The sequence below is a fragment of the Rana temporaria genome, chromosome 3, assembly GCF_905171775.1.
Source record: "Rana temporaria chromosome 3, aRanTem1.1, whole genome shotgun sequence".
Classification (NCBI taxonomy): domain Eukaryota; kingdom Metazoa; phylum Chordata; class Amphibia; order Anura; family Ranidae; genus Rana; species Rana temporaria.
Genome location: NC_053491.1, coordinates 86,575,343 through 86,598,596, shown reverse-complemented (window position 1 = coordinate 86,598,596; position 23,254 = coordinate 86,575,343). Strand labels below are relative to the sequence as shown.

The 23,254-nt window shown below is 41.9% G+C and overlaps 1 protein-coding gene across 5 annotated transcripts in view; it reads right to left on the bottom strand.

Moving 5' to 3' along the window:
- Nucleotides 1–1,914: 1,914 nt before the first annotated feature.
- LOC120931426 (neuronal acetylcholine receptor subunit alpha-5) overlaps nucleotides 1,915–23,254 on the bottom strand; it is a 69,550-nt gene continuing 48,210 nt past the window's right edge. For all 5 annotated transcript variants that reach the window (XM_040342850.1, XM_040342849.1, XM_040342853.1 and 2 more), the window contains 2 exons: nucleotides 20,891–21,722; nucleotides 1,915–2,257 (listed from right to left, as the gene is read on the bottom strand). In XM_040342850.1, the coding sequence (XP_040198784.1) occupies nucleotides 2,084–2,257; nucleotides 20,891–21,722 (1,006 nt within the window). In that variant the 3' untranslated portion in view covers nucleotides 1,915–2,083. The remainder of the gene's footprint in view (nucleotides 2,258–20,890; nucleotides 21,723–23,254) is intronic.

The window sequence follows — 23,254 nt, the reverse complement described above, 5'->3', positions numbered from 1 at the left end:
TGGATTTAATCACTGCTTATGACAAGAGTCATTTTTGTGAGTGCATCTATTGGGAGATTTTTAGTGTTTTTATTAAAAGTTGTGTTGCAATATCACACTATTGTGCTCTCTCTCTTCATTATACATGTGGCTGTCATCTTGGAGTTTTTCCTTTTTCCAACGGATCTCCATTTATTTAACTGAGTGCTCCAGTTTCCAAAGAGGGAGTTCCATCAATTAAACTGAGTGGTTCAGTTAAAAAGCCTGTGTGCCTTAACACGAGAGTGTCAGGCCGTTTATTGTGGTGAGTTTGCATTCTGATGGGTGGTGGAATCACGCAGTCACTGTGGTGTGGTGAAAGCACTGTCTGAAGATCGTGAAGGGATTTCTTCTGTTCTCCATTTATGAACTTCATTTACGTTCACACAATCAGTTTATGGATTTATTTTTTGCCAACCTGTTATTTTGGGTGTATTATTGACACCTATTTTTTGACACTGATATATTGTTTCACATAGAGGGTGGATCACTCATTATTTTTCACTTAATAGTTTAGCAATATTATATGTGTGTTTTTTTATTTGATTCTCTTGAGCGCTGCTTAATATCACATTTGATACCTTTTTTCACATCAGGTAGCACTGTATTTGCATATTACATATTGATTGTTTAACTTTTAGAGCAGCAGCTCACATATATTTATTTATTAATTTATTTATTTATATTATCAATATCACTATATTTTCACTTATATTCTCCAGTTACGCGCAGTGGGGGTGGCTCAATTAGACGGCCCTTATTTCCACCTTTTTCCCAGTACAGATACGCAGTTTACGTTAGGCTTTTCCCGGCGTAAAGTTACCCCTATATGAGGCGCAGCCAATGTTAAGTATGGATGTCGGGCCAGCGTAGAATTTTCCGTCGATTATGTCGTTTGCGTAAGTCGTTCGCGATTAGGACTGTGCGTAATTTAGGTTCACGTCGAAAGCATTGTCTTTTTGCGGGTTAATTTGGAGCATGCACACTGGGATACTTTCACGGACGGCACATGCACCGTTCGGAAAAAGCGTCATTTACGTGGGGTCACAATAAATTTACATAAAACACGCCCACATCTTCCACATTTGAATTAGGCGGGCTTACGCCGGCCTATTTACGCTACGCCTCCGCAACTAATAATGGTGGCGATCTGACATTGCGGCGGACATATCGGACACTTTTGACACATTTTTGGGACCATTCACATTTACACAGCGATTAGTGCTATAAAACTGCACTGATTACTGTGTAAATGTGACTGTCAGGGAAGGGGTTAACACTAGGGGGCGCTGAAGGGGTTAAATATGTTCCCTAAAGTGTGTTCTAACTGAAGGGGGAGGAGGACTCACAAGAGGAGGAGATCGATGTGTGTTCCTCTGTACTGGAAACACACATCAGTCTCCTCACCGCTTACACACACAGATCCATGGTCCTGCCGTGATTGCGGGCAATCGCGGGTGCCCCGGTGGACATCGCAGCCGCCGGGCACGCGCACTGGGTCCCGAGGAATGCGCACGCGCCCCCTAGTGGCCGTGAATGCAAGGACGTCATATGATGTCCAGTCTGAAAGACGAGAGGTTCCCGCCGACGTCATTTTAATATGACTCGGTAGGAAGGTGTTAAAGGGATAAAACATAAGTAAATGTGCATGTATAGCAGAAATGTACTATACAATGTACTACAGTACATTTGTTATTTCATTTTTCCCTAGCATACTTTTTTACTATCCCCACATTGCCTAGTGAAAAGCAATGCTTGAATCTATCACAATCAATGATATTATCAGTGTGAGCAGCTGTGATTACTCCACCAAACCTCTTGTGGGAGATTTGCTATTCATCTTACATGTATAGCTCTACTATACATGTCACAAAACAAAAATCAACAGCAACACAATTAGAATAAATTTTTATTTATTTAAATTGTAAATATTCAAGCTATTTAAATAAAAAATATTTTCTCTTTTAAAGCATTCATTTTCAAAATAGTCAGTACAGCAGCAAATATATGAGCTATGCATTAAATATTTAAGCTCTTTTTTTTAAAGAAATATACAGAAAAAAGTTCATGTAGGTCTGTCTCCATACATGTTCCCAATATGTATCGGCACAATAATGTTCGCCCACTTGTGTATGACTGGGATAAATAGAAATACAGAGCCAAGGACTGAAACCAGAAGAAATGTCCATAAAAACACGCGGTCCAATACTTGAGCCACAAATTTCCAATCTTCAACAACCTGGAAAATGAAATATTATTTTTTATGTATGAGAAATTGTATGTATGCATTCATCTTTTTAAAAAAATACAAATAAATTCATTAAGGTTAACAGTTGCAATAGTTGAACAAATGAAAAAATGGCTTGTTATACTATGAGTGTCTTGCCTACTTTGCCTTTCTAATTTCTTTGATCAGAAACACGCAGCAGCTGTAAAGAATTTAATATAAAGGAGATTACACTGGTTCTAAAACCTTAAAGTGTTAACCTAAAAAAATTGGATCCTGTTCCCTTAGGGCTCATTCACACCTGAGCGTTTTGTCGCCTGAAGCCTGAAGCTATAAAACGCTAGAGGGGAAAAATCCATTATTCTCAATGAAGATGGTTCACATCTCCACTCAAAATGCCTGAAGCCGAACGCCTGAAGCTCAAACAAGTTCTGGCCCCTTTTTTGTCGCGTGAATTGGACTGATTTGGGCGTTTTTGAACATTTGTATTCCCATAGAAACTAATGCAGGGATATGCGATTAGCGGACGTCCAGCTGTTGCAAAACTACAAGTCCCATCATGCCTCTGCCTCTGGGTGTCATGCTTGTGGCTGTCAGTCTTGCTATGCCTAATGGGACTTGTAGTTCCGTAACAGCTGGAGGTCCGCTAATTGCATATCCCTGAACTAATGGAAACGCTCAATTCAAGCGTCTAGCGCGACAACAAGCGTTTCTACGGGCGTTTTGTCGCTTTAATCTGTTCTGTGAAATAGAATATTCACCCAGGAAGAAGATAAAAAAAAATCTACAAACATAGCAACAAAAATTGGCTGAAAGCCAGAATTCAGAGAGTCGTGGTTAATGATTCTTACTCTGAATGGTCCAATGTTATCAGTGGTGTACCCCAAGGTTCTGTGCTGGGACCCTTACTTTTCAATATATTTATAAATGATATTGGGTCTGGGATCAAAAGTAACATTTCTGTCTTTGCAGATGACACCAAGCTATGCAGTGGAATAACGTCCTTGCAGGATGTCGCCAATTTACAAGCTGACCTCAATGCTCTGTCCAATTGGGCGACTGAGTGGCAGATGAGGTTTAATGTTGATAAATGTAAAGTTATGCACTTGGGGGCTAAGAATATGCATGCATCATACATACTAGGGGGAGTACAACTGGGGGGATCTGTAGTGGAGAAGGATCTGGGGGTTTTAGTTGATCATAAGCTCAATAATGGCATGCAATGCCAAGCTGCGGTTTCCAAAGCGAGCAAAGTCCTTTCTTGTATTAAGAGAGGTATGGACTCCAGAGACAGAGATATAATTTTGCCCCTGTACAAATCATTAGTAAGACCTCATCTGGAATATGCAGTTCAGTTTTGGGCACCAGTTCTCAAAAAGGATATCGGAGAACTGGAGAAAGTGCAGAGAAGAGCAACCAAACTGATAAGAGGCATGGAGGAGCTCAGCTATGAGGAAAGATTAGAAGAACTAAATCTATTCACTCTTGAGAAGAGGAGAATTAGGGGGGATATGATCAACATGTACAAATATATAAGAGGTCCATACAGTGTACTTGGTGTTGAGTTATTCACTTTACGGTCAACACTGAGGACAAGGGGGCACTCTTTACGTCTAGAGGAAAAGAGATTTCACCTCCAAATACGGAAAGGTTTTTTCACAGTAAGAGCTGTGAAAATGTGGAACAGACTCCCTCCAGAGGTGGTTCTGGCCAGCTCAGTAGATTGCTTTAAGAAAGGCCTGGATTCTTTCCTAAATGTACATAAAATAACTGAGTACTAAGATTTGTAGGTAAAGTTGATCCAGGGTAAATCCGATTGCCTCTCGGGGGATCAGGAAGGAATTTTTTCCCCTGCTGTAGCAAATTGGATCATGCTCTGCTGGGGTTTTTTGCCTTCCTCTGGATCAACTGTGGGTATGGAGTTGGGTGTATGGGATTGTATTGTGTTTTTTATTTTGTTTGTTTATTTTTTTGAGGTTGAACTGGATGGACTTGTGTCTTTTTTCGACCTGACTAACTATGTAACTATGTAGCAACAAATGATGAAAGAGATGATAATTTTTCCTATTGGCTAAAATAAAAAATGGCGAAGTTCAAAAACGTCGGACAACGCTGTAATCAAACGTGGAAATACGTGTGAATACGCGCGACAAAACGTGCGACAAAACGCCGGAAAATACACTCAAAAATGCTACGCTCAGGTGTGAATGGGGGCTAAGAGACACCATGGTCAGCTTACGTGCCTAATCCACAGCTCTCCTGTCTCTCCTGTCCTCCTCTCCCCCCTCCCTGCCGGTCAGCTCCTGTGTCAGGGACAGCCCCCCTCCCCCACTGCTGAAATAACATTTCATAGTTTATACAATTCTCCTTGTCTCCTAAAGATATGTCCCTCTGTGTGTGTTTTATTAAAATAAGCTGCTATTTACCTTACCTCAAAGTGCTGATCGCCGCTCACATGACCCGCTGGCTATCTACTCCCCTCCTCCAGACTGACATCAGGAACATCCGCCCCGCCCACTGCATCTGTCAGATGGGGAGAGGAGAGAGGGCTGGCGGGTCACGTGAGCCGCGCTCAGCGCTCTGAGGTAAGGTAAAGAATTGCTTATTTTAATAAAACACACACAGGGGAACATACAGGGACGGATTTGCTCTCCTTGCCGCCCCAAGGCCAGGTTCCACAATGCACCCCATCCCTGCCAACCGAACCCCCCCAAATCAACGGAGAATGTGCGGCACAGTTAATTCAAATATGTTTTGTTTGTTGTTTTACTTTTTTATCACTTTTTTTTTTTATTTGTTTGTAGCTTGTCGCTTACTTTTTTTAATTTTTGTATAATTTTCTTATTATGTTTCTTATTCTTTTCTTTTTTATTTTATTAATTTAATTATTATTTCTTATTATTTATTTATTTGTTATTTTTTTTCACTTAACTTTTTTGCCATCACACAGGAGAAAACATTTCCTGTGTGATAGCAATTGGAGGTGACATTTTCTCTTTATTGTATTGACCCTGTCACCTCCAAAACAGGAGTCCTAGCACAGCTCTCCCCTCTCACTTCATACATCGGCAGCAGGGACAGGAGACAGACTCGGTGGCCGGAGGGAGGACGGAGTCCCGAAGACAGAGCCAGCAGAGAGAGGTATGTGGGGTGGGGGGGGAGAGGGGAGGACGGACGGGAGCACATATTTTACAAGTGATTTCGGCGACATCGCCGCAATCACTTGTTAACGAGCGAGCGGATTCCCCCATAACTTACCGCCCTTAACTGTATGTTCTGGGCGTCGGGGGACTCCATGCCACTGCCGCCCCTTGGAGCCCTGCTGCCCCAAGACCTGGCCTCAGTGGCCTTGTGGAAAATCCGGGCCTGGGAACATATCCTTAGAAGACAAGGATTGTAAAAATGATGTGGGTTAACAACCACTTTAATTTTTTTTACCTTAAAATAGAAATATGTTTTTTTTTTTTTTATTAATACTTACCTCGGTAGATGCAGCATCAGACCGATGCTGCAGCTGTCTCCCGGCGTCTCTTCACTGAGAACCGAGCCACTGAACACCATCAATGGCTCAGTTGTCACTCCTCCCCGAGTGGAGAGATGCTGCCTGTCAGTCAGCATCTCTCCTGCTCTGATTCTCCACGCTCATTGGAGTGATGAGCTGTGGAGGGGCAGGGAGCGGGTATCTCAGCGGCTCGCTGAGACAGCTATCAATCAAGGCAGCTGGCGGATCCAGACTTGGGAAGTCAGGATGACGTTTTGCCTCGATTGTTTGCAGTGATGTAGTGCAGTGACGGAGACCGCTCTCCGTTGAAAACAGATCACAGGAGTGCAAAATTAATTGAACTCCTGTGACCATTAGGAGAAGCCCAGCCTAAAAAGCTTAGGCTGGACTTCTCCTTTAATGCATTCTATGCATTAAGGTGAAAAACCTTCTATGCTGCAGAATCCCCCCCAGCCCCCCTTTTTCTTACCTGAGCCTGAGCTAAACCAGCAATGTACAAGAGAGCAGCGACCTCCATGGGCAGATTAATATATGGCCCCTGCTGCTGTCACACAAATGCTTTGCTGAGCGGAGCGAGTTGGGGGCAGGGCTAAGCTGCCTGCTCTGCATCTATGAATGCAGACAGGGTGGTTCAGGAGCAAGCATGCACGGGTGCCCCATGGAAAGCGGCTTTCCATTGGGGCACTTGCCAAAAAGGAAAAGCGTTGAGCGCCGAGAGGGGACCCCAGAAGAAGAGGATGAGGGCTGTTCTGTGCAAAAACATTGCACAGAGCAGGTAAAAATAATATTTTTTGTTATTTTAATTTAAAAACAATTAAAGGGGAGTTCCACCCACAATTTCACTTTTTAAATATAAATACCCCTGTAATACACAAGCTTAATGTATTCTAGTAAAGTTAGTCTGTAAACTAAGGTCCGTTTTGTTAGGTTGTTACAGCATTTAGATAGTTTATAATCTAGAAATAGACCGTGGCCATCTTAAGCGTGGGCATCATGAAGCCAGACTGTATGACTTCCTGGATTTCAGCTTTGCATATCTCGCACATGCTCAGTGCACAAGCAATGTAATAGGTTTCAGTCAGGTTTGCAAGGACTACTGGGAAACATGATGCCTATCCCAGAAACCCTTGCAAATAGCCTAGGCAAATAAGGAGGAGGAAGTAATGAAGGACTACAAAATAAAGGTATTTACAAGCAACAAATTAAATAAAAATTGTCCATTCTGAACACTATGAGATTAGAGCATGCAGCACAGACAAACATAAAAAAATGGGTGGAACTCCACTTTAAGCTTTAGTATCGCTTTAACTTTTCAGCTATGTTTTAGTCAGTGAAGAACCTTTGAAGGGAGAGTTGGACAAATATACACCATTCATAGCACAAGAACAAAAAACACATTTTTACATTATGTCATCTAGAAGAAAGAAGCATTTTCCATCAATATCCAAAGGAGTTCATAAGGCCTGCTTCACACGGGCTTCAAGGGGTTGTAAAGGTTAGTTTTTTTCTAAATAGGTTACTTTAAGCTAGTGCATTGTTGGTTCACTTACCTTTTCCTTCGATTTCCCTTGTAGATGTTTTTTTTTCTTTGTTTGAATTTCTCACTTCCTGTTCCTCCTCAGTAAAGTGTTCAGTAAGCTGTTCTGGCTGACTTTCCACCGCTGGGATGATGGCGGAAAGCTTACTGAGGAGAAACAGGAAGTGAGAAATTCAAACAAAGACATTTAGAAGGGAAATCAAAGGAAAAGGTAAGTGAACCAACAATGCACTAGCTTAAAGGAACCAATTTAGAAAATAAAAGACAAACCTTTACAACCCCTTTCAGCTTGTATAAGAGCAGCAAGTCTTGAAAAAGCATTTGCAGAGGTTTCAGCAAGCTCCTTTGAAGCTTTTAATGTACCATTCAACTGCAGTTTGTAAATGTTGAACACAGATCCTAATGGGAGTGCTGATTGGCACTTTAAACAAGCTACTAGCAGGCTTTAGCACCTCTTGAAGTTGGTTTAAGGCCCCTTTCACACTGGGGCATTTTTCAAGCGTTATTCAAGCGTTTTTCGTGCGTTTTTCGAGCGTCAGCGCTTTCAATTCATTTCAATGGAGAGGGGCGTTTTTGGAGCATTTTTTTCAGTGCCCAAAGGCTGCTCCAAAGATGCTGCTTGCAGGACTTCTCTCAACGCCCCGCCAGTGCAACGCCTCAGTGTGAAAGGGTAAGGCGTTTTTACAGCGCTTTCAATTCATTTCAATGGAGAGGGGTGTTTTTGGAGCATTTTTTCCAGCGCCCAAAAGCTGCTCCAAAGATGCTGCTTGCAGAACTCAGTGTGAAAGGGTCCATTGAGATGCATGGAGAGCGTTTTATGAGCGTTAGGATCTGTGTTCAACATTTACAAACAGGAGTTAAATTATAGTTTACAAGCTTCAACAAAGATTGGTGAGATTGGTGAAAGTTTTGCAAGTGCTTTGTCAAACTTTTCTGGTTTTCATACAAGCTGAAGCTCGTGTGTAACAGCCCATCATGATATTGGGGGGTCTGGAAGGATTTCTTTTTCATCCTGTGTAGCAAAATGTAGAGCTTGTTTTGCCTTCCTCTGGAATTGTGAGTAGATAAACTTAGTAGACATCTGTGTTGTTTCAGCCTTGTTCACTATGTACCTTTAATTATCCTATCAAGTACATAGCAAACTAAGCTAAATGAGCTAAGTTTACTAAGCTAAGGCTGGCCGTACACGGATCTTTTTTTTTATCAGGCAGTAGGGCGATCAGAATTTTTTTTACGGATTTCCCTATCCACACAAGTGAAATGGAAGAAGGAATCCTCCCTGCTGTACTAATATATTTTGACAGTGGAGACCCCTCCATTGTCAGAATACACAGATCAGAGCTGCAGCCTATTGGAAAATTTTCCAGAATTTCCATACAAGTGAAGCCGATTATTAGATTGACTTCTCTCGAGCGTTATTGGCCATAGATTATCAAAATTTGGCTGGTCCTTGCTGAACCGGCTGACTTTCGATACATCTGTGGCCAGCTTTATTAAACGAAGTGAACATTCTCAAAGACATTAGTAAATTGACCCTATAAATTGACCCGATCTAATTGAGCGCATCGAGGCCTGCTGGTAATGACTGCGCTCTCAATAAGCATTTTAAATAAATAAATAAATAATCTGTAATGGTCATTGATGCACACTAGTTGAAGAAACTACACTAATTGAAGAGAGTACACCATTAAATTGTGATGTAGACCGGAGTGTTGCATCAACCCTCAGGTACAGACTCAACCAATGCACCCTAAGCAAGGGCAGAGGATTAGTATTTGGATCAAGGTCCTGCTCCTGCTCTGGAGACCACTCCTTTTTTGGAATAGTTCTGTTCACAAAACAGTTTCTGCTCTCTTGCTTTTTCATTTGTGACAAAGGTACCATAGAGACTCTCAAATTATGAAAGTCTATATGGTTCTTGTAACTGAAGGAAAGTGGAAGTTCAACATTACAGTTTAAGATATGTGAAACATTGGTGTGTTACCCGTTTATTATATTTAAGATTTAATATCTCAAAGATATGATGTGGGTTAAATGAGAGTTCTTTGACGAAGATGGAAAGCTTTAACCCAATAACATTTATTGGTGAGTAGTTGAAAGTCTATCTAATACACAGACATCTATCTATAGTCTCCACCAAGGAAGAAAATATTAGGTTAAATTAAAAGAATTACATGAAGGAATACAGAGTATATTCCTTAAAACATTAATCTACAAGCATATTTAATTACAAGTAAAAGGCAGACCTTTCCCATAGTTACCCTTTGCACCACCAAGGTTCCATTCTGATAGCTGCTCTACTATAAAATGTGTGTTTCCCTCCCATCTAGTCTGTGTATATCATTACAGGCTGATGCCTCATTGGTTGGCATGGTGTGGCTCTGATTGGTCGGCTTCCCTATTCCTGGTTTAGGATTGGCTATATCTCCAAACCCTATACTTTGCATAAGTCAGCCCCCTTTAATGCAAATCTTTGGCACCAACTATTTTTAGTAGGAGACCTAAAGTGGTTGTAAACCCTATACAACCACTTTTACCTGCAGGTAAGCCTAGATCAAGGTTTAGGACATATTTGTAAAAGAGGCGGGCCCCGATGTCTACAACGCATGCTCCATAGACAAAGGCATCGGCGCACTGTAGAAACCTTTAGAAACGGCGACCGTGCCGTTTCTAAAGGAGATCATGCCGTGACGGAGCTGCGATACCCAGAAGGAAGAGGGTGAAAGATGTACGCTTCGCGGAGGCGAGGAAATTGGGGACATCGTAGGCTTTGGTTTCAGGTGAGTGACACATAATGGCCTACTATGCGATGCATAGTAGCCCATTATGCTTTACCTTTGCAGGGAAACAAAGAGGAAGTTAAACCCACAAGGGTTTACTTCCTCTTTAACTTGAGCTGATCACCCTCATTGCATATCTAAACATGGGATTCTTTGACGTGACTATGTGTAGAACAAGGAGGGTTGGGTCCCATTGTTTAGATACACAAACTTAGGCACCAACTTGTCTGCCTAACCTAGACTTCTGGGACGCTCTGTTACACAAATACAAAGCTAACTGAAATATATTCATAATTACAATATTTTACGGCTATTAATGGAGATTGCACATAAACTCATAAGGCAACAGGGGTATGGAAGTTGGAGATACACATTATAAATGTGACCAGGAACCTGCACTGCAGAACTTTATCTAGTCTAGGCCCAGCTGCAGTTACAATGAGGGATCTAATGATTATGAATTTAGCTAGCACCCCACCTACAGTATGTTTTCAGTGGTTATATGTGCTAATTTTATTGGGCTGAGCTTTGATGGTATGGACCCAGGGGCTGATCAGGGGGGGGGGGGGGGTGGCAACAGGGCAATTGCTCCCCCTGAGAAAATAGCGAGCGGGTGAGCCGGTGGGTGACCGAGCCGGACGGCAGGCTGGGGAGCGGTAAGCAATCATGCCAGTGGGCTTGTGTGTGACTGAGCGAGCAGGTGTTCTGAGTCAGGAAGCCGCTCCCCATCTGCAGGGCCGTCTTTACCGCAGGGCAAATGGGGCAGGTGCCCTGGGCCCTGTCACTGTTGGGGGCCCAAAGCAACCCCCTTTGAAAAAAAAAAAAAAAAAATTTTTTTTTTTTTTTTTTTTTTTAGGGGTCCGGAGGCCCCCAGGGGCCCGGAGGACCCCAGGGCCCCAGATGGCAACCCCCCCCTTTTTTTTATTTATTTTTAAATAATAAAAAAAAAATTATATATTTTTATTAAAGGGACAATTTTTTTAATATATTTTTATTTTATTTTTTATTAAAGGGCCAATTTTTTTTAGAGGTCTGGGGGTCCCCAGGGGCCCATAGTTCCCCAGGGCCCCGGATGACAACCCCCCTTTTTTTATAAAAAAAAAATCTTTTTATTTATATATTTATAATTATAATATTTATATATATATAAAAATGTTTATTATTATTATTATTATTATTATTATTATTATTATTATAGGACCCAGAGGTCCCCAGGGCCCCGGATGGCAACCCCCCTTTTTTTTATAAAAAACATTTTTTTTATATATTTTATTTCTTTTTTTTTTCTTTTTATATATATATATATATATATATAATTTTTTTTTTATTAAAGGGCTCAGAGGTCCCCATGTGGCAAACACCCTTTATCTTTTTTTATAAATGTTTATTTTTTTATTTTTGTTTATATATTTTTTTTATTTATTTTTTATTTAAGGGCCCAGAGGTCCCCAGGGCCCTGGATGGCAACCCCCCCTTTTTTTTATAAATGTTTCTTTATATATATTTTTTATTAAAGGGCCCAGAGGTCCCGGATGGCAACCCCCTTTTTTTTGTAATTTATTTTTATTTAAAAAAAAAATATTAAAGGGCCCAGAGGTCCCCAGATGGCAACCCCCTTTTTAAAATATATTTTTTTAATTTCTTTTTTTCTTTTTATTAAAGGGCCCAGAGGTCCCCAGGGCCCCGGATGGCTACACCCCTTTTTTATATATATTTTTATTTATTTCTTTCTTTTTTTGTAAAGGGCCCCCCGCTTCTAAATTTGCGGCAGCCCCCCCCCTGCTTCTCAATTTCAGGCGGCAGCACCCCCCATCCCGGTTCTCTGCTCCAGGGGGCCCATGCCTGAAGCTGTGTAAGTGGCCCCATAATTCCTGATGGTGGCCCTGCCTCCCGTTAAGCCCCTGTGCTGCCCACAAACCAGGCTGAAAATCATCAGCGGCACGCAGCCAGTGACAGTACTGCTTCCCTTCCCAGTGTTTTAAAATGTACAGCACCCCTGGCTTCCCTTTAGACTTGCACTTCTCCCTTCCTGCCACTGGGTGCTGCTTGCATATAAAAGTGAATTAGAATGTGATTTTATAACATCCCCAGTTTGCTCTTCCCGAGGCTGACTTCTTCATGTCCTGCTCCTCAAGGTATGTCACTGTTTGCTAATCTATATTGTAAATTGAAGTTTTCTGTAGAGTGTGCCCAAAGTCTTTATAATATTTGATGATTCACTGCAGGTCTGGTCAGTGTTTTAAAAAGTTCCTCTATTTTACACATGGCATGGCATGGGGGTCACAGCACCGTCTGTCCATTCTGCTTTAGCACCATGGGACCCCCATGCCATGCCATGTGTAAAATAGAGGAACTCTTTAAATCACAGACCAGACCTGCAGTCCAGGCTGAGTAAAGCCTCAGAGTACATGACATTACTGTCTGTATTTAACTGCTTGATGGGCTTATTTTGGGCCTGGCTGCAGGGCTCAAGTCCTGCGGGAACGCGTGGGAACGGAGTCCCTGCACTTTTTTCACAGCAGGAACGCAGTTCCCTTTGCAGGACTAGAGCAGCTGAGCCGCCTGAGCCAATCCTTCACTAAGCGGTGATGCCCAGCTCGAGTCACTGTCAGGGGCAGGCGAACCTTAGTAATCCGTTATATTACTGGCTGCTTCCTGTATATGGATTCATCAGGTAGTTATCGCGGGATTTAGAAAGAACTTGCTTAAAGTTCTTTCTAAATCCCACGATAACTCACGGCAGACCTCCGCAATGTCTCCTGGGGACAATGACAAAAGCTCCCAGGAGACATTGCGGCATCGAGGAAGTGACGGAATACCCGCACACTACCCGATGAATCCATATACAGGAAGCGGGCAGTAACAAAGGATTACTAAGGTACAGTGGATCGAAAAAAAAAAAAAATGCGGTTTAGTAATTATGCATATGTGCGTATCATTTTTTTTTTGGTGGGGGGAGTAGATCTTGGGTGGGAGTTCCCACACTTTTTTCCCCAGGACTTGACCCCTGCCTGGCTGGTTCACATGTATGTGTTTTGGCGGCCCACATTTGCGCAGGCACAGCAGCCCATTCATTTGAATGGGCCGCCATGCCTGCGTTTCCTGCAAAGAAAATCGCATGCCTCATGTAATAGGCTGCGCACACGGCACGCCTATGCCCATCAAGCACTGAAATGCAGCACTGTCTGTCCATTCTGCTGTCTGCTGTGACTTATCTGCAGTTCCCGCACTGTCAAACTTGCTGCATTTTTAGACGTTTAGGTCACGCTTTTAAAAACACAGTGCGTTTGTGTGTGCAAGAACTGCAGGTAAGTAGCATGGTGCAAAAGCAGAATGGATTTCAAGGCAACTGTATTTTTAAAATGCTGAATGCACCTTTTTTCTGCAGGAAACAAAGGCATGGCAGCCCATTCAAATCAATGGGCTGCTGTACCTGCACAAATGAGGGCCGCCAAAACATACATGTGAACCAGCCAGGCCCAAAATAAGCTGGAGGGGGGCCCAAAAAAAATGTTTGCCCTGGGCCCAAACCATATTAAAGACGGCCCTGCCCATCTGAATAAGGAAATAAAGTGACGTTGTGTCGCCGCCATCTTGGTAAACCCGCACTCGTCCACAGTAAGCCTAGTAGGAGTTAAAAGTCGGCAAACGGACATCTTTATACACCCACCCGGAGTCTTGCTTTTCACAGTTAACAGTAAACCCAACTTATATTTCACTATATAAGCTGAGTTTACTGTTGAAAATAATTGTGAAAAGCGAGACTCCGGGTGGGTGTATAAAGATGTCCCCTTGCCGACTACTAACTCTAGGTTTACTGTGGACAAGTGTCGGTGTACCAAGATGGCTGCAATGCAACATCACTTTGGTTGCATATTCTGATGGTTAGCAGCTTTCTGACATCACTCACATCCCGCCCTCACTCTGGGACACAGTCACTGGCAAGTGACAATCCACATCTGGTGACAGGTGACAGTAGGAACTGACACACTCAGGGCTCCCACTGATTCTGCATTATGGTGAACCATATTATTTTATATTAAAATGTAATAATAGAAATAATGCGCTTCAATCATTCTGATGCCATATCAACCATGGCACCGTGATGATCAGTGGCGGTTCGTCCATAGAGGGCGCTGGAGCGCCGCCCCCTCTGGCTCCCGCACACACCACTGACTAATAACATTGATTCATGCATTGCATGAATCGATGTTATTGTCGCCGCTGGCCGGATTCAGATGGTCAGATATCAGCGCCGACCACCTGAATAGCGGCAGCTGGTTGGCTGTACGGAAGTGCCTATCAGAGCCAGGGCTTTCCAGTACAGCCCTCAACCTTCCGGATGCTTATGCAGGGAACATACCGGGGTGCGTTCCTTGGATAAGACTGTCAGGCGTCTCAGCCAATCAGGTTGACCGGTTCTGGCTATCGATAACCTGATTGGCTAAACCGCCCGGGGAAGCACACAGCCGAGTCAGCCGACACCGCAGTGACACCGCCGCCAGTGACACCGCCACCAGTGATGCCACACCGTGTGTCTTAGTTTGTCTGATCGCACACAGGGCTGAGCATTCACAGTCAGGCCCTTGTCTGTCCATCCAGCAGACAATCCTCGCAACCCATACCCTGTATGCACAAGTGCACTGTCACACATCTACCTGCTGCACCGGCCCACACCCTGACTTCAGAGCCTAATGGAACCCTGAAATGTAGACAGCTCCCATAAAAACCCTGTGAACACCTTAGTAATCAGGAGATGCTGGTTGTGAGCAAACGTTGGACCTAGAATTAGAGCCTTCATCCCAACCAAGACTCTACAAAGTCTCTGAGCTCTTGGATCCAGACCATGATTTGCCAATACTGGAGAAAATAAAAAGCTAGCTTCTCCTTATGATCATCAAAATGGTTGGTGCTGATTTAATCTGTTTATCTGTAATTTCACACCACCAGCTGCCTTCCAGCATTCGTGCTTTGTACTACTGCATGTGGGTTGTGTCAGTGGGCTCCCCCCGTGTGTGTGTGTGCGGCTCCTGGGCATGCATGGGGGTATATATACTGGGCATAGTTACATGGGGGTATATCATGTTGACATCTGGTTTCAATTCTTTCCAAACATTGCACGGAGCCTGATGTGTGGAGGCTTCATTCATAAGTGGAGGATTTTTGTTGCAGATGGAGAAATCCATTGCTTTCATTTACAGACTTTTTATAGTATATAATATATAATATATCTACTGCTAGTTATATGCAGATTTCTTTGGCATTTGGGGTATTTAATGGAAGGTCAGGTGTATGCAAGTTTTTTTTCCGTTTGTGCCCCCCCAAAAAATTTTGAGCACCAGCCGCCACTGCTGATGATTGAAGCACCAACACCAGCCATTTTCCCGACAATTTGCCCACAAAATATTCTAGCAGTGCCCCTCCCGAGACTAGACTCTGGATCCGCCCCTGTATGGACCTTAACCATTTTTTGCTTAACCACTTTTCTACCACTGTTTAACAATGATTATGTGGCTGCCAGTTATTGAATTGTCCTCTGATGGTTTATAGACACTGGGTTGATTTACTATTGGCAAATACACTGTTCGTTTTGAACGTAAAATTGTACTCTGCAAGGGAAGTTTTCAGAGCTTAGTGAATGTGGTGAAGCTTCAGTTTACAATCAGAGCAATTTTAGCTTGCACATGATTGGATGATAGCAGGGCTGGTGCAAGGATTTTTGATATCTCATTTTGCTGCCCCATTGGCTCCACCCCTGACTCCGCCCTTTGCCCTACCCATGTGACAGGAGGTGGCACTATACAGAAAACATCTCTGCTTTATCTAGCCCTGGCTTCAGTGCTGCACTGCACCTCTAATTGCACTACCGGTCAGACAGAGCAGCTGCCTGAGAGTTAGTTACATGCTGCAGCCTGCAGAGCATGCAAATGCAGAGGAAAACCAGTGGCTGGGCGCCCCTAGGCAGCAGTGCGCCCTAGGCGGTTGCCTAGTTTGCCTAGTGGTAGCACCGGCCCTGGATGATAGAAGTCAACAGAGCATCTCACCATTCATTAAGCTCTGGGGATAATTCCTTTGCAGAGTGCAACTGCATTTGCTAAGTGAACAATTTGTCTTTAGTAAATCAACTCCACTGTGTGGAGAGCCAATCTGAGTGGCTCTATATCTTGGGAGCACTGTGATTGGTCATAAAGAGACCAATCACAGTGATCACATATGTAAACAATGTAGTATTTACATCTATTGACCAAACTGTTTTACTTACAAAAGAGGAACATAAACATCAACTAAAGAATAAATGCCTTATTCACAGCAACAGCAGCAAATAAAGCTCAACTCTTTCACATCCATATTCTCTCCTACACTATTGATCTCCAGTCTGTCTCCATGTGATCTTTATATTAACTTCTTCACCTCTCTTATATGTGCATATATGCACATTAGCAGCACCACCATCTTCATCCTCCCAATATATGTGACCTGTACATTAAACACTTCACCTACTTCTTCCTCTGTGTATGACCTTCATGTGCTGTTTTTTGTGCAAGATTACCAAGTAAAATTTGTAACCCCCTCTATTGTTAAAAAAAATTGAACCCCTAAGTACCAGCATCTTTCTTAATTTTCAAAAAACTATGGCAAAAATCATACGTACACTCCTGGCATTGTTTTATGTTAACAGAAAGTAGAAAGGAAGGAAACTACTTTTTTCTTTTTTTTTTTCTTTATATAGATAAAAAAACATATCATAACTATATAACTATCCTATTAAAAATATAGACCTTTATGATATATATGTATATTACTTGATGTGAAACTCAAAGTGACTTAGTGGAGATCATAAATTTTTAATACCTAAAAACCATCTATTCCTTTGTGCAAAAAAAATGCAAGTGCAGCTTTAAACATGTGCAATACAATTCTAAACATAAACTATAAAGTGTCCAGTGCAAAATGTTTTGAATAATTGCACATTTCTCTGATGTGATCCAATGCGCAGATGAATCTAAACTGTGTAACCAATAGTCCAAAAAAAAAAAAACAATAGTCCAAAAATACTATCAGTGATGCTTAGTTGAGTGCAGATATCAATAGCACAATAATAATCATTCCACCAATCTTCCGAACACTTACCAAATCCTAAGACCCTTTTGGTTAAATGGGTCTTACACACTTATTTTTTATACACTCACGGAGCCAGACCACCATCCCCAGTTTTGGATACACATGGAATCAGGAGAAGACATAAGCTTAAAATTGTTTATTAAAAGTCAAACATAAAAAACTATTTAATCCATAAATTCACAAGAGATGGTGTCAATCTAGATAAAAATGCCTGTATATTCATGAGAATGTGGCTCCACCAGCTGACTGCTGTGTTTAAGCGGCCACCCCACTGTGTGGGACGACATAATGTGCTTAAGCCACGCCCTACGTGTTTAGTCTTCTAGACATTGTCAGGAGCGCTGTAATCACGGACCTTCCTTTCTCATAGTTATACAATCATTACCCTTAAACCTCGTACACACGCTTGGTATACTCGGCTAGAACCAGCAAGAAAACTGCTGGCAGAGCTTTCTTGCCGAGTAAACCGAACGTGTGTACGAGGCTTTCAGGTTTCTCGACAAGAAAACTGCCCAGAATATAGACAAGAAAAATAGAGAACATGTTCTCTATTTTTCTCGTTGTGAGATTCTCTGCAGTTTTCCTGCCGAGAAACCCGAGAGTGTGTATACTTACCTGTCGCCGTGGAAACCCGCGCATGCCCGAAATGACTTTGACGCATGCGCGGTAACTTCCTAGGCATAGGTAGGGTGCAGCAAGATGGCGGCGACGGCATCAAATGTGACGAGCGCATGCTCGTCGTACGCAATGATGCCACCGCGTTCTTGCCTTTCAAGAGAACCGCGGTTCCTTTGAAAGGAGAGTCTGTACACTTGGACGGCAAGAGATTCTTGCCAAGAATCTCGTCAGGGAAAACAACGTTTTTTCCTAACGTGGTTCTGGCCCGTGTGTACAGGGCTTAACAGTGCTCCTGACAATGTCTATATCATGAAAAGTGTAGGGTGTATGAGAAGCATAGACCGTAGGGTCCCATACATAGAAAAGACTTCCAGGCTAAACCTAACTAGTCTTAAAAATGCTCCACTCAGAAAGATGTTTATGCTTACCTACTTTTAGCCCAGTCCAGCCCAGGCATGTAGTCCGACTCCCCTGTGTCAGACAGCAGTGGCTACAGGGGAGAGGATGGAGCACCGACAACAGATGGGCCATAGTAAGTCTATGGGTGACAGCACTTCTCCCAGGCTTTAACAGCTGTTGTCAAGCACTCTCTCTTATCCCCTGCAGCTGCCACTGGCTGACACAGGGGATCACTTGACCAGACCAAAACCTGCTGAAAATAGGTAACTATATACAGTACATCTTTCTCACACAGGTTAGTCAACATACAGAATGATATGGATTTCTGCACAAACTGGTCATAAAATGTGATCTGATCTTCATCTGAGTTACAAAAATAGACAATCACAGTCTGCTTAAACTAATAACACACAAAGAATTAAATGGTACCATGTTTGTATTGAACACACCATGTAAACATTCACAGTGCAGGTGGAAAGAGTATGTGAACCCCTAGACTAATGACATCTCCAAGAGCTAATTGGAGTGAGGTGTCAGCCAACTGGAGTCCAATCAATGAGATGAGATTGAAGGTGTTGGTTACAGCTGCCCTGCCCTATTAAAAACACACACCAGTTCTGGGTTTGCTTTTCACAAGAAGCATTGCTTGATGTGAATGATGCCTTGCACAAAAGAGCTCTCAGAAGACCTACGATTAAGAATTGTTGACTTGCATAAAGCTGGAAAGGGTTATAAAAGTATCTCCAAAAGCCTTGCTGTTTTTCAGTCCACAGTAAGACAAATTTTCTATAAATTGTCTATAAATGGAGAAAGTTCAGCACTGCTGCTACTCTCCCTAGGAGTGGCTGTCCTGTAAAGATGACTGCAAGAGCACAGTGCAGACTGCTCAATGAGGTGAAGAGGAATCCTAGAGTGTCAGCTAAAGACTTACAAAAGTTTCTGGCATATGCCAACATCCCTGTTAGCGAATCTACGATACGTAAAACACTAAACAAGAATGGATTTCATGGGAGAATACCACAGAGGAAGTCACTGCTGTCCAAAAAAAACATTGCTGCACGTTTACCGTTTGCACAAGAGCACCTGGATGTTCCACAGCAGTACTGGAAAAATATTCTGTGGACAGATGAAACAAAAGTTGAGTTGTTTGGAAGAAACACACAACACTATGTGTGGAGAAAAAGAGGCACAGCACACCAACATCAAAACCTCACCCCAACTGTGAAGTATGGTGGTGGGGGCATCATGGTTTGGGGCTGCTTTGCTGCGTCAGGGCCTGGACGGATTGCTATCATTGAAGGAAAAATGAATTCCCACATTTATTAAGAACTTAAGGCCATCTGTCCACCAGCTGAAGCTTAACAGAAGATGGGTGCTGCAACAGGACAACGACCCAAAGCATAGAAGTAAATCAACAACAGAATGGCTTAAACAGAAGAAAATACACCTTCTGGAGTGGCCCAGTCAGAGTCCTGACCTCAACCTGATTGATATGCTGTGGCATTACCTCAAGAAAGCGATTCACACCAGACTTCCCAAGAATATTGCTGAACTGAAACAGTTCTGTAAAGAGGAATGGTCAAGAATTACTTCTGACCGTTGTGCACGTCTGATCTTCAACTACAGGAAACGTTTAGTTATTGCTGCCAAAGGAGGTTCAACCATTTATTAAATCCAAGGGTTCACATACCTTTTCCACGTGCAGTGTGAATGTTTACATGGTGTGTTCAATGAAAACATTGTAACATGTAATTCTTTGTGTGTTATTAGTTTAAGCAGACTGTGATTGTCTATTGTTGTGACTTAAGCCCCATACACACTATCAGTTTTCCTGCAGGTTTTTCTCTTCAGGTTTACTAAAACCATCTAATATGAGGTCAAACCTCAAGAGTTTCAATTTGTATGCAATCAGGCATGCCCTTGCACTACATGGTTTTGGTAAACCTGAAGAGAAAAACCTTCAGTAAAACTGATAGTGTGTATGGGGCTTTAGATGAAGATCAGATGACATTTTATGACCAATTTGTGAAGAAATCCATATCATTCCAAAAGAGTTCGCATACTTTTTCTTGCAACTGTAGGTGTTAGGAGAGGGGAACTAGCATTTTTAAGACTGATTAACTTTAGCACAGAATTCTAGATTGAGTGACAATCAATGTTCGTACAAAACTACCCCAATGAGTACAGATATTGTGGAGGAAAAAAGCTCTAAGTAATGTTAAAGTCAGATGATAAATAGGGAAACACTTCCAGTTTTTCATCTGTATAACTGATTGGACAATCAAGGAGCAGTGGTACACTGAGTTCGTTTCATTGCTTTCTCCTTCTGTAGGCATGTGTGTATATTAAGATTGACAGCACACTGCAAAGTGCAAAGTGCAGCTCTAACTCTACCACTCCAGTATGAGCCCTGCTGGGTAGAGGATTACAGAATGTTTTTTTTATATATATGCTTTAAAATTGTAAAATCAGATGTTTAGTTAAATAATTTTTCAAAAGAATAATACAATTTTTATCTATACTTTTAATTTATAGAACATAAATATATCCAGCATATCCATAAATATATCCAGCATTGAAAAAAGTAGGAAGAAGTGTTGTATACTGGCTGTTATGCCTTGAGTAACAAGGACACTGTTGCCTATCAAAACTCACATTTAATAAACAATAGACTGAAAAAATCATACCTCACGAACTTCATGTTCTTTGACCACATGTCGTGTTATGTAACGAATGGAATCCAAAGCTGCCTCTAATATATTTCTGGAGGTCTCCGGGCCATTGACTATTCCTGTATCTTCTTTTCGTGTAAGGTACCTGTCTACATGGCTCCTCATACAAAGCAGTTTAGGAAGCTTGTGAAGGAAGATCTTCCTCACCCATGGTGCCATTGCATTGCGTGTTGAGGAGGATCGGTTGTGGATATTGATGGCAAAGACTGTTATAACAATTGACAGAGTTACAAATATCATGGTGAACACCAAATATTCTCCAATAAGCGGAATGACTTTGGAAGAAGATGGAATAATTTCCTCAATCACCAGAAGAAACACCGTCAGAGACACAAGTACTGAGGTACACAGTGAAATTTTTTCACCTCCGTTAGAAGGGAGGTAAAAAACCAGGATGGTTAGGAAGGAAAGTCCTATACAAGGTATAATAAGAAAGAGTGTATAAAAAAGGGGCAAGCGTTTTATGATGAAGGAATAGGTAATAAATGGATACCAGGAGCTTCCATCTGTTCGGTTCCCCCTGTTTCCAGTTGCAGTTACTATTTCCCATTCTCCATTATCAAAGAAGTCTCTTTTGTCCACTTCGTAGTCTTCAAGTGTGATGTCAACTTGTGACCCATCATAAGTCCAGGATCCAAACTTCATAGAACAGTTTTGGAGGTCAAAAGGAAAGAAGGTCACATCAATAATACAAGAACTTTTATAATTAGCTGGTGGTGTCCAGTTTATGGTGCCATCATATTTCACAACAGCTTTTGTAACAGAGCCTTCAAAACGCCCATCAGCACTAGAACAAAAAATTGTTATACATTTTAGTTTTGTGATTGGAGGTGTCCCAGAAGCATCTGCATTACTGTATTGACTGTTCAATGTATTAACTGCTACACAGACGTATTATCTTTATAGTTATTTAGGATTTTACAGTTCAATTGGATAAAGTGCTGGCCTCAGACATAAATCTAAACATACTGTAGTACCATAAAATAGCTATGCAAATTGATTTATCTATATTTTCCTGTTCTAGTTTAGTCATCTTGAGCCTCTTAATTTAGCAAAAATATTGTGTATTACAGAGCAAAGCTTGTAGGACCTATATATTCAGATAACTGCACAACCTTGCACTTACACTTATTTAGCTCTACCTACTTTTATCTTTGAACTGAGAGTAAGAAATGATGGGTTACTTGAGATCTGCTGAGATCCATGTCAACTGCCCGACCACATGCTCATAGTACAATGTCTCTACTAGCTACTGCACCAGCAAAAACAGTATAAAGTAACAGAGATCTGTAGTTTTTGACATTGCTTCTAACGTTTAAATTTTGTTAAACGATCGGAATTTCCAATGAAAAAAGTCCATCGCCCCCATCAGACTTTTTTTCATCAGTGTTTAGAAATAGAACATGTTTTATTTTTTTACGATGGAAAAAAAAAAACAATAGGAAATTCCTATGGTCTGTGTGCAACTCCGACGGAGAAAAAATGCATGCATGCTCAGATTCAAGTCGACGCATGCTCGGAAGCATTGAACTTTATTTTTCTCGGCTCGTCGTAGTGTTTTACGTCACCGTGTTTTGGACGGTAGGAATTTGGTCTGACAGTGTGTATGCAAGACAGCTTGAATGGAATTCCGATGAAACATTCGGATTTTAGGCCATCGGAAATTCCGATCGTGTGTACGGGGCATAAGTTGATACTTGAGGGTTGGGGGTCCACATGTATTATCAGAATGAGGTCAGAGAGTTAAGAGGAAAGCTGCCAGATCTTAGGAGTACTCAGTTCTAATTCTCAGCTTAAAATGTCAGCTTTAATCCTGAGTACACTTGCACAACATTGTTTGTGATCTTCTTTTTTTTATTTTATTTTTTATTTTACATGTTAATAAAGGGTCTTTCTATGTGGCAAAATAATTCCCAAATGTGCCCTGATGAAGTTTTTGGCTCACTTCCTATGCTTTCCCAAACTGGTCCTACTATATCTACAGCCCAGAATCACTACCTCATATTTTCCATGCAACTTTGCAAAGAGCAATGGTAAGGTGCAAAGTGCCATAGACCAACGAAACAGATTCTGTTTTACTGTATTCAGACCATAACATGATTTTCACCAGAGATTACTATGATTTACAGATCCCCCTATTGTAAGGGCAATACTAGCCGTGGTAGACACAGTGCTGTACAGTACTGAGCTTACAAGAAAAAAAGCAAGCTAAGACAGCTGTAGCAGACTTGAATGCACTAAAGGAACACTAATGCCCTGTACACATGATCGGAATTTCCGATGGAAAAAGTCCAATGGGAGCTTTTCATTGGATATTCC